This window comes from Pipra filicauda, unplaced genomic scaffold (assembly GCF_003945595.2).
Source record: "Pipra filicauda isolate LSUMZ 115617 unplaced genomic scaffold, ASM394559v2 scaffold365_size864120_pilon, whole genome shotgun sequence".
In the NCBI taxonomy this organism is placed as follows: domain Eukaryota; kingdom Metazoa; phylum Chordata; class Aves; order Passeriformes; family Pipridae; genus Pipra; species Pipra filicauda.
Window position 1 is genome coordinate 754,595 of NW_024104493.1, and position 15,528 is coordinate 770,122.

The window sequence follows — 15,528 nt, forward strand, 5'->3', positions numbered from 1 at the left end:
TGTTATCTTTCTTACCTTCATTACAATTTTACTCATTCTTTTATTCTTTCCATATGAAATGAAAAGATTTTCATTATGATTTTCCTTATTAATGATCAGCTTTGTTTCCTCTTATTTCTGTTTTTATTTCTCTCTTGTGTATTCTTCGTGCATTTTGCCTTTTTTGTTCTACCTCAAAACTCTTTTTGTCTTTGTCTCAATTTTTTCTTAAATTTTCACACACTTTAGAGTCTTGATTAACTTTTTATTTTTCTCTGGTGAGTTGATCCTATACATTAGACTGTCTTGTACTATATATAGACTTGAAATATAGAGTCTTGCTTTCATGTATGTGCTCCTGTTTATCTGTGTATAAGGAATTAAAAAAAACCAAAAATTAAAAAAATCCTAAGCACAACTGTTTATGTACACAGCTTAATTGTGATTTCCAGGGACACGTTTGTTTATTTGTTATTTACGACTGTAACTTAAAGAGATGGTAAATGAGAATTTGCAAGTAATACAAAATATGGGACTTCTGTATTCATTTCCTTGGTGTATTTAGTTTGCTGTTAGTAGATTTTTTTAGATCTTACTTTACACCTCTGGTAAGTAGTTGCTATAGATGTAGCTAAAACTGCACAATACATTAATTTTTTTTCAGGATAACATTGAGTTATGTTATGTGAGAAAATTTAATTAAAAGGAAATACTCTGTCGGTCTTCTGTGGCAACGGAGGTTGAGTTAGCTGGGCAGGACTCTACTAACTGAGGTCTGAGTCCTGTTTGCAGTCTGGTGGGCTTGTCTGTCCTGACAGTGATTAACACCAATGAAAACAACCCAACCCACCCCCCAAGCTGCACCAACACCAGCAGCAAGCATTGGTCATGTTGTTGGTGTCTGTTTAGAAGAGAGCTAGGGCTGGGCTGAGGGAGCATTGTTACAGGTAGGACTGATGTATATTGACAAGACATTTTGGAGAAGCTTGCATAGCATGTGCCTGTAGGATGCTTGGCTCTAGCCAGTGCAGTCAGTGCTTGGAGAAGCATGTTCTGGGTCCTGTCATGAGCACCAGCCTCACTAGTTCAGAGAGTGAGAGATCATACCTGCTCTGTGATAGTGAGCATGCATTTCAGGGTTGGGAGGTAGTTGCGCTGACTCTTCTTGTTGTCTTCAACTAGGTTATGTGGGTATGCAATTTATGTCGAAAGCAACAAGAAATCCTAACGAAATCTGGAGCGTGGTTTTTTGGAAGTGGACCACAGCCTTCACCCAGCCAGGACGGAACACTGAGTGATACAGCAACTGGTGGAAGATCGGATGCACCGAGAGAAAAGAAAGCAAGACTTCAAGAGCGATCGAGATCACAGACTCCCTTAAGTACAGCAGCTGCCTCATCACAGGAAATCTCTTCTTCCAGTGTACACTCTGACCGTAGGAAAGGAGCAGAAGTATCACAGCCAGCTATGGGCCTGGACCAAAAGCAAGCTTCATCAAGATCTAGAAGTGAACCTCCAAAAGAGAGGTAATGCTTTCTGTCTTGATAGAGCCTCAAAATTATAAATTCTAGTTCAGCTGGGCCTTGTGTATGTTTAGAACTGTGCAAAAACAAAGAGTAAATTGATTTACTGACCAGGGAAAATAAATTTTTGGTAGAAAATACGTTATCTGATTTGGTCTGTGCAAGAGAAATGATGGGAAAAAAGTATTTTAGGGGTATTCCCATGTACTTCAATGCATTTGGGTGTACACTTTTAAAATAGCATTGTAGGTTACTTTTAAATTTTAAGTTTGGCACTTATTTTAAAGTTATTAAACAAAGAGCAAACCTTTAACTACTCGAATTTTTAAGGCCAACACTCACCTGAAAAATCCCCACCCAGGCAATCAAAAACCAAAACCTGTGGAGTTCTGTCAGTTATCCTCATGTGTTATCTTTTTATCAATGATAGTTCCAGTTTTACTATTAAAAATAACACAATTAAAATAGCTCATTTACACCTGTGAAGTTACCTTTCATAAAGAACAGCAATAATACCATCTTGAATTCAGAACAAGTTGTATGCAAGAATAAAGCCAACCAGAAGCAAACTATTATAAATGAGTAAATGAGTTAATTCTTGAGCTGAATTCACTGTGATGAATGAGTTGAGGAGCAGCAAATCAAGAGAGGCTAATGTGATGAAGCAGTTGTTGTTCTTTTGGCTGCTGACAGGCAGATGGCAGAGCAGTTGAGCTGCGGCAACAAAATGAGTCTGCCATAGAAGATCCTCCCTTGGCCAGAATGGTTGATGATTTTTTTTCGTAGCTATTGGAGCTGAAAATGGATGATGAGCAGTGGCTAATAACTTACTGTTGAGATGAGATCTGTCTCTGAGTGAGATCTGTCTGGGTTTAACTGTATCAAAATTCAGGTTAGTATTATGTATATGTATGATGTAAACAAACATATGGTACCCTCGGTTGACTTTTTTCCACCATGACACTGGGAAGACCCCCAGAGCAGTTGCCACTTTTAAGGTAGCAAAATGCTTTCTATTTCTGCTTTGCTGTCCTAAAGTTAGATGGTTATTTTAATTATACAAAAAATAGTGTTCTCTACTTGTCATTGAGTGTTCCAAATGAAGTCCTATGAAATACCTATCTATAGTAAGCTCAGGTCTCATTTATTGCAAAAGACTCAGGAGGAACAGGAGATGGGAAAAATCTGTTCTGTCAGATGCTTCTGTGAGGATCTCTGTGACGATCTTTGATATGTAATCCAAAGACATATTAGTTGTGGAAGGGAAAATTCAGTGCCACAAACCAAATCCTAGTGACTTTGTCCTGGTGTGCTTCAATCTCAAATATACTTTATAGCTGTGTTCATCCTTATTCAAAATCAGTGGATTCATATGTGAACTGGTAAACAAAAGGGCAACTCAAATGATGAGAGAAATAAAAATATCCAGCATAAGGGGATTTTATGATTCTTTGCCTTGCTTATTTTCCGAAAACAGAATATGAAAGAGGAGAGAAAACTATTTTCATGCGGCTTCATTATTCATTTCTTTATACTTCGTCTGTATAGAGAAATAAAATTTTCATCCTCTTTTATTATTAGAGAAAGGAATGCCATTAATTTATCTCAAGGAATCAATTTGCTTTTCTTTATATGCTTATAAAATGGGCACTTTTTTTAGAGTTTTAATAAGATAAAGAAAACTAGGTCAAATACTCTTTCTGGATATATTATCTTTTGCAGTTTTTTATATCCGTATTACTTCTTTCTGTAATATTTGGTAGATACTCCATTTAGTGGTATTTATATTCGTGCCGTAAGGGCACTCAAATTGTGTAGTTAGTCTGTAACTCTCATATTTGCTGCCAGAAAAATGGAGAATATACTCCAGTACTTTGTCATAATGCTGCAGTTACTACAAAGACAACTTTGAGTATTCCTACTTACGAGGGTAAATTCTCTTTATTTGTATTTGTCCATGTTAATATTCTTTTTTATTTTAGTCATTAATTGGACAATACATAATTTATGGGTTTTTTTGCTATTAGACAATAAAAGTAAGTTGGAGGGATTAATAGGTTTAAATCATGCTAATGGATCCAGTACTTTTCTGTTTTGCCGTAGTTTATCTTGATTTATAATCTGTTTTCCATAACTGTGTATGCAAGTATTTCTATTTTCCAGTCAATCCTTCATATTACTGTACTCCTTTTCATTGTAGGAAGAAGGCAATTTTGGTTTCAGACCAGAATGGCAAAGGTTTAAAGAGTGAGCGTAAGCGTGTGCCAAAATCCTCACTTCAAAAAGAAGGACCAACAGACGACAAGGAGCGCAAAGAGCGGCATGAAGGCAGAAGGCTGGAGAAAGGCAAGTCACAGGACTACCCAGACTTGCCAGAGAAACTTGAGGAAGGCAAATTGCCTGATGATGAAAAACAAAGGAAGGAAGATGAATATCATACCCGCTACAGGAGTGACCCCAATCTGGCAAGATATCCTGTAAAACCACATCCTGAGGAACAGCAGATGCGCATGCATGCGAAAGTTTCTAAAGTACGACACGAGAGAAGACACAGTGATGTAGCTTTGCCGCACACAGAAATGGAGGAAGCGGAGGTACCTGAGAATAAATTAGGAAAACGCTCACAATTACAGGGAACTCAGGACAGAAAATCTCTTGTGGAAACTCAGAGGTCGTACTCTATAGACAGAACAGGTGATGTAAGAATTTCTGTTTCTAAACAATTAACTAATCATAGCCCACCAACTCCCAGGCATAGTCCAGTTCCTATAGAACACGTAGAATACAAGAACCACGATTCCTTTATAAAACAGAGCCGCCTTGATCCTAGCTCTGCTATTCTCATGCGAAAAGCAAAGCGGGAGAAAATGGAGACCATGCTAAGGAATGATTCCCTTAGCTCTGACCAGTCGGAATCAGTGCGGCCATCCCCTCCAAAGCCTCATAGAGCAAAAAGAGGCGGAAAGAAAAGGCAGATGTCAGTTAGTAGCTCAGAGGAAGAAGGGGCATCAACACCAGAATATACTAGCTGTGAAGATGTGGAGATAGAAAGTGAAAGTGTCAGTGAAAAAGGTAAGGACTTTTCTGTATATTATGCACATGGCCATGGTTTGGGGAAAAAAAATATCTGTATTTTTCTTTCTCTTTTGCTTCTTTTTTAATAATAAACCTTTCTATTTCCCCTTGCCTTTCTTTTTCCCAACTGAGAAGTGTCTTACACCTGATTACATTTGCTTTACGGTGTTTCCTTCTGCATTCTTAGATGAGGTGGTTACAGGTAGCATCAGTTGATGAGTTTCTTCTTCATTCTCTTCCCTCTTTTTGTGTAGAACTGACAGAATTTAAGGGTTCCAGTTTACTTTCTCAATGATATCTGTACTTCTTTGGGCATTGCTTCATTCTGTTGTCTGTATGTAGAATAGTTTTCTATAAGATTAATTGAAATGAAAAGTGAGTTCTGTAACAACCAGAAAGACCATTTTAAAGCATCTAATCTTACTGACACCTCAGTTTTAAGAAATGCAAATTTTTACTACATTCAGTAAAATATCAAAAATCTGCCAGAGTTCATTGTTAATAAGGACAAGATATGGGGCAATGGGACTGTTATGTAGGAAAGAAATGAGAATTAACAAAGTTGTCTCGATGAATGTTCTTCCGAGCTAAAAAGTGTGTTTAAAATCTGTTATTTGAATTTGTCTTGCTCTGCTGATGGGAACACTCAGCAGTAAGAAATAAGTTGTAGTACACTGTGTGCTTTTAAACAAAGCCTTTCTTCTGGCTGAAGAAGGGAATCAAAATCATGAAGGGTGAACAGATAAAATAAGCACTGTCAGAAAACACTGTAATAGAACTGATAGAACTTAGCAAGTGTCTTATAACCCTACATTGTCTTTAAGTGGCACTACAGTGAGCTGAAAGCTTTTTGTGTCTTTGGAAGTAGCTTTTAGCTCTCAATTTCATTACCTGTGTTTTTAAGTTGAAAGTTTTCTGTTGCTATTCATAATGAAAATGCCAAAGGTTTGTCTGCATTGCCTTTTAGTTCCTGGCACTTTCCTGACATGTCTTTAATTCATATATGCTGACCTCTCTGTCTGTCTGTATCTGATGTTGTGGTCTCCTAGCATTCCCTAAAGTTCCAGGTATACAAATAAAAGAGACGACATTTCTCTCCTATCCCACCTGAATAGCTTGTTTTAACTTTCTAAGCATTCCATTTAAAATATGGAAGCTTGCTTTTCTGCTCATTTTTAAGGAGGGATGAAGATCGTGCCCTGAAATCTTATTCCAGATTCCACTAAGACATAAAAAACCTCTCCCTTTTTTTGACTGTGAGTTTTGTCAAATAGTGGAATGTGTCACATAGAGATGTTGCACAGAGATGCTTGAAACCTAAATGAAGAAGGCCCTGCATTATCTTTTGAGGAAGGGGGTTTGAACTAGCGACCTACAGAGGTCCCTTCCAGTCTTTTTCTAAGAGAACACATCTCTTTTCCTTATTTTGTGACAATGTTTTATGCTGACATTTGGATTTGTGTAATTTTCTCTGACTCCCTTGGTTGGTAGTAACAGTGTAATATAGCATTTATTTTCTATCTTTGTCTTTTGCTTTCATTATGTTTATTAATTTGAGGTTGCTTACGAAGTAGAAAGGATTTTCCATATTCAGTGTAGGTTATCATTTTAAACTGCAAGGTCGTTGTTGTGAAAGTCAAGTCCAGGATGAAAGTTACTGATATCAATATGTTGATATAGTTTGTTTTATAACAGTCCTTTGTGAGTTAAACCTTTCAGTAGTTGCTTTCAGGATTTCAAATGTTGCTAAAGGCTTAAGGTTTTAATAACTGAATCAAGTTCTTGGTTACCTCTGAGACAGATATTTCACCTCCTCTTTAGACAGTGGAGACCTTGGTTTGTGTCATATCAGAGTGCTACCTCACTATATTTGAATAAAAATTATTAATAGGAATGTTAGGGACCTGTCTGACCACTGCCGACTCAATACTTGATTAACATTGTTGAGCATTCCTTGAGAACTTTTATGTAATTGATAGGAAGCTAGCACTGTGTTATTAATCAGATTATAAATATATATATATATAAATGTATATATATGAGGAGGTATGCGATGCGTTAAATGCATTAATTACAGAAGTATACTTTTTAGTTTAGTAACTGTGAGATGTAGCTGTTAATTTTTTTGCCTGATTTTCAGTATGACTTTTCCCATGACAAGGATTGTAAGTGAAAAGCCTTTGGAACTGTGGGGGGTATAGTACATAAAAAGGAGCTAGGAAATGTGAATACTAATGAGAAAGCAGAAGCATTTTTGATGGTAAAGTATCCGATTACATTTACAATTACATTTTCATCAGTACTTGAATTAATATGCAGTATTTCATAAGAATAGATGGAAAGGCAAGGAATTTTATCACCTGAGAAAATATTTTAGAAATCCTCCAATATTCTAAAAGAAAATACGCTACAGTAAAAAGATTTAGTTAAAAAAAATGTAAATAATTTTAAAAATGCCCCTATTGTAACCACAGTCATAATACCATTCTTTGCAATTTAGCAGCATTGTTACAAACAGAATTTCACCTACCATTTCTTCAGTTATAATGCTTTAGTTTGTAAGCACAGGAGGACCTGGAATCCATCCTCTCTTATCTAAATATCAGCTCTGTCAGAAACTGGATGCCAAAGTAATACAGATGGAGCTGGAAAGATAGAATTATAGCAAATAAAATTTTTTCAACTTCCAATGGCCCCATCAAAAAACCCCAAGATCTTAAAAGTAATGTTTGCATTTGGTGAGTGCCAATATAAAGCAATCTGCAACTGGGTAATAAAGATGTACTATTTTCAGTTCTATCTTGAACAAATAAAATGGCAGTTACTCTGAAAAAAAGATTACAAAGATGTTTAAAAGAAAATGATACCCCATAGAAATATAAGGCATAGATAAAGCAATTAAGATTGTATTGAAAATCAATAGCCAAAAATATCTTATGAAGTAAATATTGTGCAAATGTTGCTTTTAAACCTTTTCATTTCTTAGAAACAGTTTAGTATTGCATTACCTTGTCTTCTGAGCATAAGAAGCCTTAAAAAAAGCAAGCTACTTTAGCTAGTACATTCCCTGCTATTTCCTGTAACCATTTAATATGGTTAATTTATTCAAAATTATTAAAAATAAGTTCACAAGCCCTTGAAAATACTTTCTCTCCAAAAATTAATGTCTTTTGCAACCCACCAGGATTTTACGTCTGTGGTGGAGGACCCAAAGATTTATGTCAAGTTGTTTCCATTTCTGGAGTAAATCTAGAGAAAGAACTGTTTAGCAGTGTCCAAAAAGGACATAACAAATTTCTTTTAAAAAAATCTGCACCCTTTACAAGACACTACTACTGATTGCTGATAATCATTTTCATCATATTATTAATTGAGGCTGTAGGACCCCTTATTCTGAAATCTGTAATAGTTGAACAATAGGTAGACTGAGTTTCCAGTGAAGTCCTGGCAAGGCAAAAGGAGTCCTCAGAGAAAGCATAAATTACATTCATACTTGCTTTAAAGACATACTAGGATAACATAAACCATACTATTAAAAATGAAATCCAGACCTCATTTTAGAACTGAGAACAGCTTCTGCCTACTGCCATCCAGTGAAGAATGCAAATTGTATTTGGAGTAAGTTTGTGAAAAAATATTTTCTTTAAAGTTGAAAAAGAAGAATTTGTATAAAACCAGTAGATATGTGCCCAGATAACTTTGTAAAAAATTTATTTTATCCCATGGTAGATACAAGAGATATTCTAGAATTCTGTCATGGAGTCTTTGAAACTGAAAGATGAAATAATGTTGGAAATTGGAGCAATGTGTACTAAAAGCTGCTTCTGTACTTTTATGTACATAGATGTGCTAATGGTTTTACATTTTGCATACTTATTGTTTGTATTTGCCTAAATGTGCATTTTGTTCACACTGTATAGGCTAGAAAATGTGACTAACACTCACATACTGTCAGCAAAATGTTGAAAAGCTAAGTAAAACTCACTCTATATACTTGCTAATGGGTTTATTTGGGAGTGAGGAGAGCATGATAGAGTTGGCGCCTTGTTTGAAAAATAACCTCCTGAGATGACTTTCTGGTTTCTTTCAGTGAAGATGTGATTGTTTCATTCATAGTGTGTTTTGCGTGGTACTGTGAGGAACAGGGCGACCCAATTTCATTTCTTTTCATTCTTATGATGTTAACTTCTGGTTAGAAAATATTAGGGGCAAGGATCTTGCTATTTTCTTGGTTTATGCCCAGGTGTGAGGCAGGGGGGTTGTGAGCAGGAGGAGAGGACAGGGAGGTCAGGAGTAGAGGTTTGCAGACAAATGTGTTGGTGCTGGCTCAGCTCCAGGAGGAGAGGATCTTGTCTCTTCCTCCATCCTCTTCTGGTGTTCCTGGTGTCACTTTGGGCGCTTGTGCTTAGGGGTGCTGCCAGGGGAAGGAAAGCATATATGAAATCTTTCCCCCAGTGATTTATACCAAATTCTGTAAGCATTGTTGGCAAGGAAGGTAGCCTGTGGGCTAAGACACAAACCACACACATGCATTAGTGTCTGCAAAGGGACCAAAAGAAAACATCAGGAAAAGACTATAGAGAAGAGGAGGCTGGTTTTAAATGTTTTTTAGTTAAACTTTTTCACTAAGGTATTTTCAATTTGGAATGTAGGCAAGTCAAGTTGTACTGTAACATCTGCTAGGATATTTTAACATCTGTTTGCATAGACTTGGGCATGGAGTTTTAAAACTGGAGCTGAATTTGTTTAAAAGTGTGATTGAGCTTCAACTTAGTGTAAAATAAAATACCCTTGCTAGGAAACTTGTTAGTTCTTAGAAATTAGTTCCAATTTATCTTCTGGTCCTTATGCAGTAATTTAGATCTACATCTGATTTATATTTTAATGGAAATATAAGCTAAAATGGATCTAGTTTCAGAATTTTGGTCAGAGCTAACTAATCAATACTATCAGTATTCAGTGCTTTTGAGCAGCTGAAATTATTTACAGTGCTTGTTAAATTAGTGTTGGGCTTGTTAAATTAGTTTTGGGCATTAAGAAATCTGTTTTGTGTATATGAAATGATTTAAAATGCATGAATTTGCAAATGAGATAAGCTAAACACAAGCGAGGAAAAAAGTCATACTGTTGCCAAGATATCCAGCACTTCAGTGATATACGTAACCACATAAATGAGGACGTCATGGAAGACATGTGGCTGAATTTTACTTTAAAATCCTAATAAAGCCCTTTTTCTAGTTTACTTTAAGGTTGTGAATGTGCTGTAGGGAATTCGCGGAAAACGAGCAAAGTGTCACCGAGATCTATAAAACATGATATGTAAGGAAAGGTGGGGTGGATTGGGGTTGAATAGCCTAGAAAAGAAACAGGGGAAAAAAAGACAAACAGAAAGAAGCTGCAGAGGACGAGGTTGAGTGAGTGCTCTACTCTTCCCTTGGAGGGTTAAGTTACTGCTAGGGAGGTTGAAACTTGCTGCCTGAAACCATGTTAACTCTGAGGACAGATAAGCAAAGTTAAGGATAATTGTAATCATAATTTCTTACTCAGTTGAGATGGAGGATTCCTGAAAATAAAAATCAGTTTCTTCATAGCCTGCAGTGACCTTACTCTATGTTAGAAATACTGCTGCTTTTCCTATGGCAGGCTCTGAGACAAGTTGGTAACATGTGGGGCTAAATCACAGTACTCCTATCTGTACCATATTCTTTTTTGTTACCCTTTAAGTGACATTTGATAGCCATTTCCAGTATAAATTTATATAATAGCAATCTGGTTTTTGAAAATGAAAAAAAAAAATGTACATTTTGACTTACCAAGAGGATGTCACAAACTGTTAAATCTTGATTTCTTTCTTACATCTATTGCAATTGCTAAGACCTTTCATTACTATTAACATGCTCTGTCCTATGCATTGCTTAATTTTTCATATGTTCATGGTTTTATTAATTGCTCGTGGCTCATCACTTACCTTTGTTCTGCACATTTAATTCATGAAATATTAAGAAATTTGTCCTAATAGTATTTTTTCCAGTAGTAAGATGATTATTTTCATTATGAAAGGGCAGACACTAAAGCATGGACAGATTGAAGTCATATATTAAAAAAGACTTAATGCTTAACAACTGGGGTACCTTTAATTTCAGGAGCTACGAGAGTGCCTGGACCAGTAGAGAAACCCAGAACTTCTCTAGGTTTCTCCATGAAAGATCAATTCTCAAAAGCATTCAGCAGTCAGTTTTTTTCTGTACAGAAACCATTGGAGGTAACAGATGCAAGAGATAAGCAGTGCGAGCTCTTGGTCATGGAACACTTTGTAAGCTGAAAAAGCTTCTGAAAAACTTCCCCTAATTTTAGCTGCTGAGCACTTTTCAAACTACAGCTATGCAGTAAACTGGAGTTAAAGCTCAGGTAGTCTGAAACATGGTATGGTGTTATAGCCAGAGGATGATTCTTTCTTCTGCTCCTTCTATTCAGCATTTTTATATGCATATCTTTTTTTGCATACCATAAAGGTTATGTGCACTCAGGATTTACTGTTACTCTTTGATCTGAGAGCTTAGAGGAAAAGGTGAACTGTGAAGGATGAACCAAACTGTGTTTGGTACATCTGCCCAACTGTGGCTGGCCTGTGCAGCATATTAAAGGATGAGGTTAAGTCTTGGGCCTGAAATCCAAACCTTTGCTTTTTTCCACCTTTATGGGAAATCTACCCCACTTTGGGTGAAAAATGAAAGCTTGTGAAAGAAAAAGCTAAATTAATTATTGGCTTCCAGAATAATTGACTTTAATTTTAGATAATTACAGAGTTAGCTAGGAACAAACAAGCATCTGATTCTGTTATTTTCTGAAGACATTCATTCTGTGTCCTTTTCTTAGTGTATTCATTCTGATCTTCCTATTGAGTTCAAACATAGGGTTTTACCATGTGGTACTGAGTATTATTGGTTAGTATGTTGGGCTAATATTTCTCTGATACTTTTTGTTATATTGTTTTGCTTACAATAATGCACTTAATGACTGTAACACATAGGAACCAGTTTCTTCCTTTAAGCACAATTTTGAGTAGATAGACTGGCCTATTTAGTTTTCTAAAATCAGTATGCTAATAAATCATCTCTAGGAAAAACTTGATTGTGTCAGAAAGAAGGTAATGATTATGAGATGTCTGTGTTTCCTTTGACTAAATATGCATGATTTCATTCTGTTCCTATCCATTCTGAATGTCCCTGTGAAAATTATTTTCCCACATTTGCTCATTGTTTTTGTATTCCTCTTACAGTTTCTTTGTTCCTTCTTTCTCTTTCTGTACAACATATGAGCTTCAAAATTAGGGACTCCCCACCTACACTTTGGAATCTCTGAAGCTGATTCTTGTCTCCATTTTCCCCGTGATGCCAAGCACATGTGTTATGGTTTCAAATATGCCCATCTCATACGGTCTCAGTGGTGATATTTACTGTACTAGTGAATTTAAGAGCCATTCTTGACATTTTTGGCCAAGTAATGAAACATGGCACATTTCCATACAATGAAGCTCTTACATTCCTCAAGAGAGGGACTGCATGGAAGCTGTCTATTGGGGTTTATTCTTGGCTTGTTTCCTGCCTAGCAGTGAACAGAGAGTACCAGCTGAACCAGGGCACAACTGTTCCAGGGATTATTTAAGGACACAGTATGAATGACAGTCCATTTGACACTGTTTAATACTCTGCTGTAAGTGTAGACACTGTTCCTTATTTGTTTGTCTGCTGTTTTCTTGCCTTGCATTTATTTTGCAAGTTCAGTGGAGTCCAGAGTTTCTTTTTATGTTTATACATTGCCTAATCTTGTGAGATTTCAGTACATGACTCCAACTTGCCTTGATGGTAATAAAATATATGCTTATTAAATGCATGGACATATTATTTACTCAGTACCTTTTTCTTCCATTTATCATGCCCTTGACTTACTGCAAAAATTATTTATGAGGAGCTTTCTAATTGTTAAACAATTTCAACCTTTGAGGTATTTTATAAGAGTATAAGTCTTGGAAATACTGTGATGCTATGCAGTAGATGCATGCCTACAGCAGTATTGTTTTAGACCTTCAGTATTAAATATTTTATTGCACGTTCTTTCAAGCCATGAAGGCACTTCTAATAAAACATTTTACTTAGAATAATTTCTTTTCATATTTGCTTCCTCTCTGTAAACATGACCTTTTTTGTTTTAGAAAAGCAAATATCAGCATTCTTTACTTTGTGACCTGTGGCTTTGCTGTACCTTATATGCAAATTGGACAAAGTCTAACTTGGTCCATTGAGCAAGTTGAGAAATGAATGTTGTACAGTTCACTTGGGCCATACCGACCATGGGATTATTTTGCAATTTTAAATGCAGATCTGCAAAGAATTTAAGTATAAGTTTAAATTCCATTACATGGAGGTTTTTACTGCATATAGGGTCCTAACTTAATCTATCTATGAAGTTAGCTGTGGCAACTATGTGTGGTAAAGGAATAAGTAAAATGGTTATATTCATAGACTCATAGGATGGCTTGGGTTGGAAGCGACCTTAAAGATCACCTAACTCCAATCTCCCTGGCATAGGCAGGGACATCTTCCACTAGACCAGGTTACTCAAAGCCCCATCCAACCTGGCCTTGAACACTTCCAGGGATGGGGCATCCACGACTTCTCTGGCCAACCTGTTCCAATGCCTCACTACTCTCTGAGTAATGTAATATCTAATCTAAATCTTTTCTCTTTTAGTTGAAAACCATTCCTCCTTGTTCTACCGCTATCTGCCCATGTTAAAAGTTGCTCTCCTTCTATTTTATATTCCTTGCCTACCTCTCATTCATATGCGTAACTCAAGACAAAATGTCTTCAGTCATGTAGGAAGTGGAAATGAAGCACATCACATATTTGTCTGATTTTAACTTGCACGTGTTTTATTATTTAATAATATACATTAATTTCTAGAATTTAAAGTTCCAGTTTTTGTAACCAAGTCCTCAATTTGGTAATTCTTTCCTTTGCAATATGAGCTTCAGTTCTAATTAGTTACTCTCAAAATTATTGTTGGAAAAAGTGTTCTGTTTAAAGCAACTTAGTCATGTTATTATATTAGTTTTCCAAAGGATCCAAGTTCTCAGTAATTTTTAGAATAGCCATGGAATAGACTTAGACTTCAGGGCAGATACTTCTTTTTCCCACTAAAACTCAGTGGTGCTCTAGATTTGCTTAGGAATTGTCATTCACAGAGTAGAAGTCACTTTCTGAATCAGACATAAGCTTTTAAATTTACTTCTTATAGTTAAGAGTCAGTGTATATGTTTTAATATTTGACTTGTTATTAATTTCATTCTAGTGAAAATTTCATTTTAGTGAAAACCTAAGATGTATTTTCACTGGAAATGTGAACTCAAATGTAAGTGTAACTTACTGTAAATTCAAAAGAAAAATTTCTAAAACTTTGCTGGCCTTAAGTTAATTAACCAAATAGCATAAATAAGCTAATAAATAGGAATAATCTACAAATATAAAAGAGAATTAAATTAAAGTTTAAAGTTAGGTTCATGAAAGTAGGCAAATATTTTTACATTTTTATATTATGCTATTAAAATATCTAGATGCTAAGAGTTTGTTTTGTCTTGCTCACAGAAAACAAAAACTCCACATTTGTCCCTTTTTAACCCATTAGGTCACATGTTCTGCTTAATGAGCCACTAGATGGAGCAGTCAAATCTCACTTTTATCTATTGGCCTCTTTGCAAGACAGTTTCTCTCAGCACAGAGAGAATCTGGAAATGCAGGCACACTTTGCTGCTTAAACCAGCAATTTTAAGAAACCTTTTCAGATCTTATCTCCATGTGCTTTTTTTTCCACAGGCAGATTTGCATTGTCCTGTAGCTTAAGTGTTGCAGATGGTGTATGGGATTTATTCTGGAAATGGAAATTACACTGACAAGTACAGCTCTATGGAAGCAGTTATTCCTTTACTTAAATAAGTCCTATCCTCAGAAAAAAACAACCAACCAACCAAAACATAACAAGGAAAAGGTACTCTTATTTGAGGATCACGAGACAGATTTTCAAAATTTTGTGAAGTTTAGAGTTACACTTAAGCCTCTGGGCTTAAGCAATCTTGCTGATACTTTTGGTGAAGTTGTGTATTTTCTTCCTACTTACCCAAAGTATATTTCCTTCCAACCTAATTTTTTTCTGTGACCTAATGCTTAAGAAACGCCTATTTAATGAGAGCACATTGTCTGCTTTCGGGGTGCTGCAGTAAAGTTGGTTCAGAAGAAAAAGAAAATATACAGTAATGTGTATGAATGTTTTCATATTCTCTGTTTTATTGTAGTTTCATAACATTACTAAGGCAAGAGTTTTTTGGGGGGGCATACATGCTTGTGATATAAATATAGATGTTTATATCAAATAGAATGTATGTGTGCTATTAGAAGGCACACATGTGCTCCAGTGCTTCTGTTGCAGTTAAATACTTCAGGGATTATGATGTGTAGTTACAGGGCATCATCCCAGAGTGATGTTAAGACAGTGAATGGAGCTATGTGTGAATATAAAATCCTGCAGATTTCTGTTTTATTCTTTGCCTTTGTTAAGTCTTTGAAAGTCAGAGTGTTCTGCATTAAAGATTATCAGCAGGTGTTACAAGAAGAAATGTCATTCTGAAGCAGCTGGACACAGTCCTTGGAGTGCCTCAGCCCTGCTCCCACATCTAAGGTGGGCATTGCAGATCCTCGTATTGGTCCCCTGTCGGTTTTGGGTAGCAGTGACACATAGCTTTGCAGAGCAGGAAGCTCATGCTGAGCAAAGCAGTGCTCCCCAGCTGACCCGTGTGCGGTTTATTCATACAGTTCTCAGCTGAATTGTGAGAATAAGAAAAAACTTCTGATTGGCAGTGAATACTAATCAGCTGAGGGCTAGTGAACAGCCATTTTTG

General features: G+C 36.1%; 1 protein-coding gene across 1 annotated transcript in view; it reads left to right on the forward strand.

Annotated features, from left to right (window-relative positions):
• The window catches only part of LOC114000854 (regulating synaptic membrane exocytosis protein 1), a gene marked incomplete at its 3' end in the record, with an annotated part of 250,151 nt that overhangs the window by 147,731 nt on the left and 86,892 nt on the right, over nt 1-15,528 (forward strand). The window contains exons 5-6 of the mRNA XM_039384637.1: nt 1,162-1,505; nt 3,703-4,574. Coding sequence (XP_039240571.1) covers nt 1,162-1,505; nt 3,703-4,574 — 1,216 coding nt within the window. The remainder of the gene's footprint in view (nt 1-1,161; nt 1,506-3,702; nt 4,575-15,528) is intronic.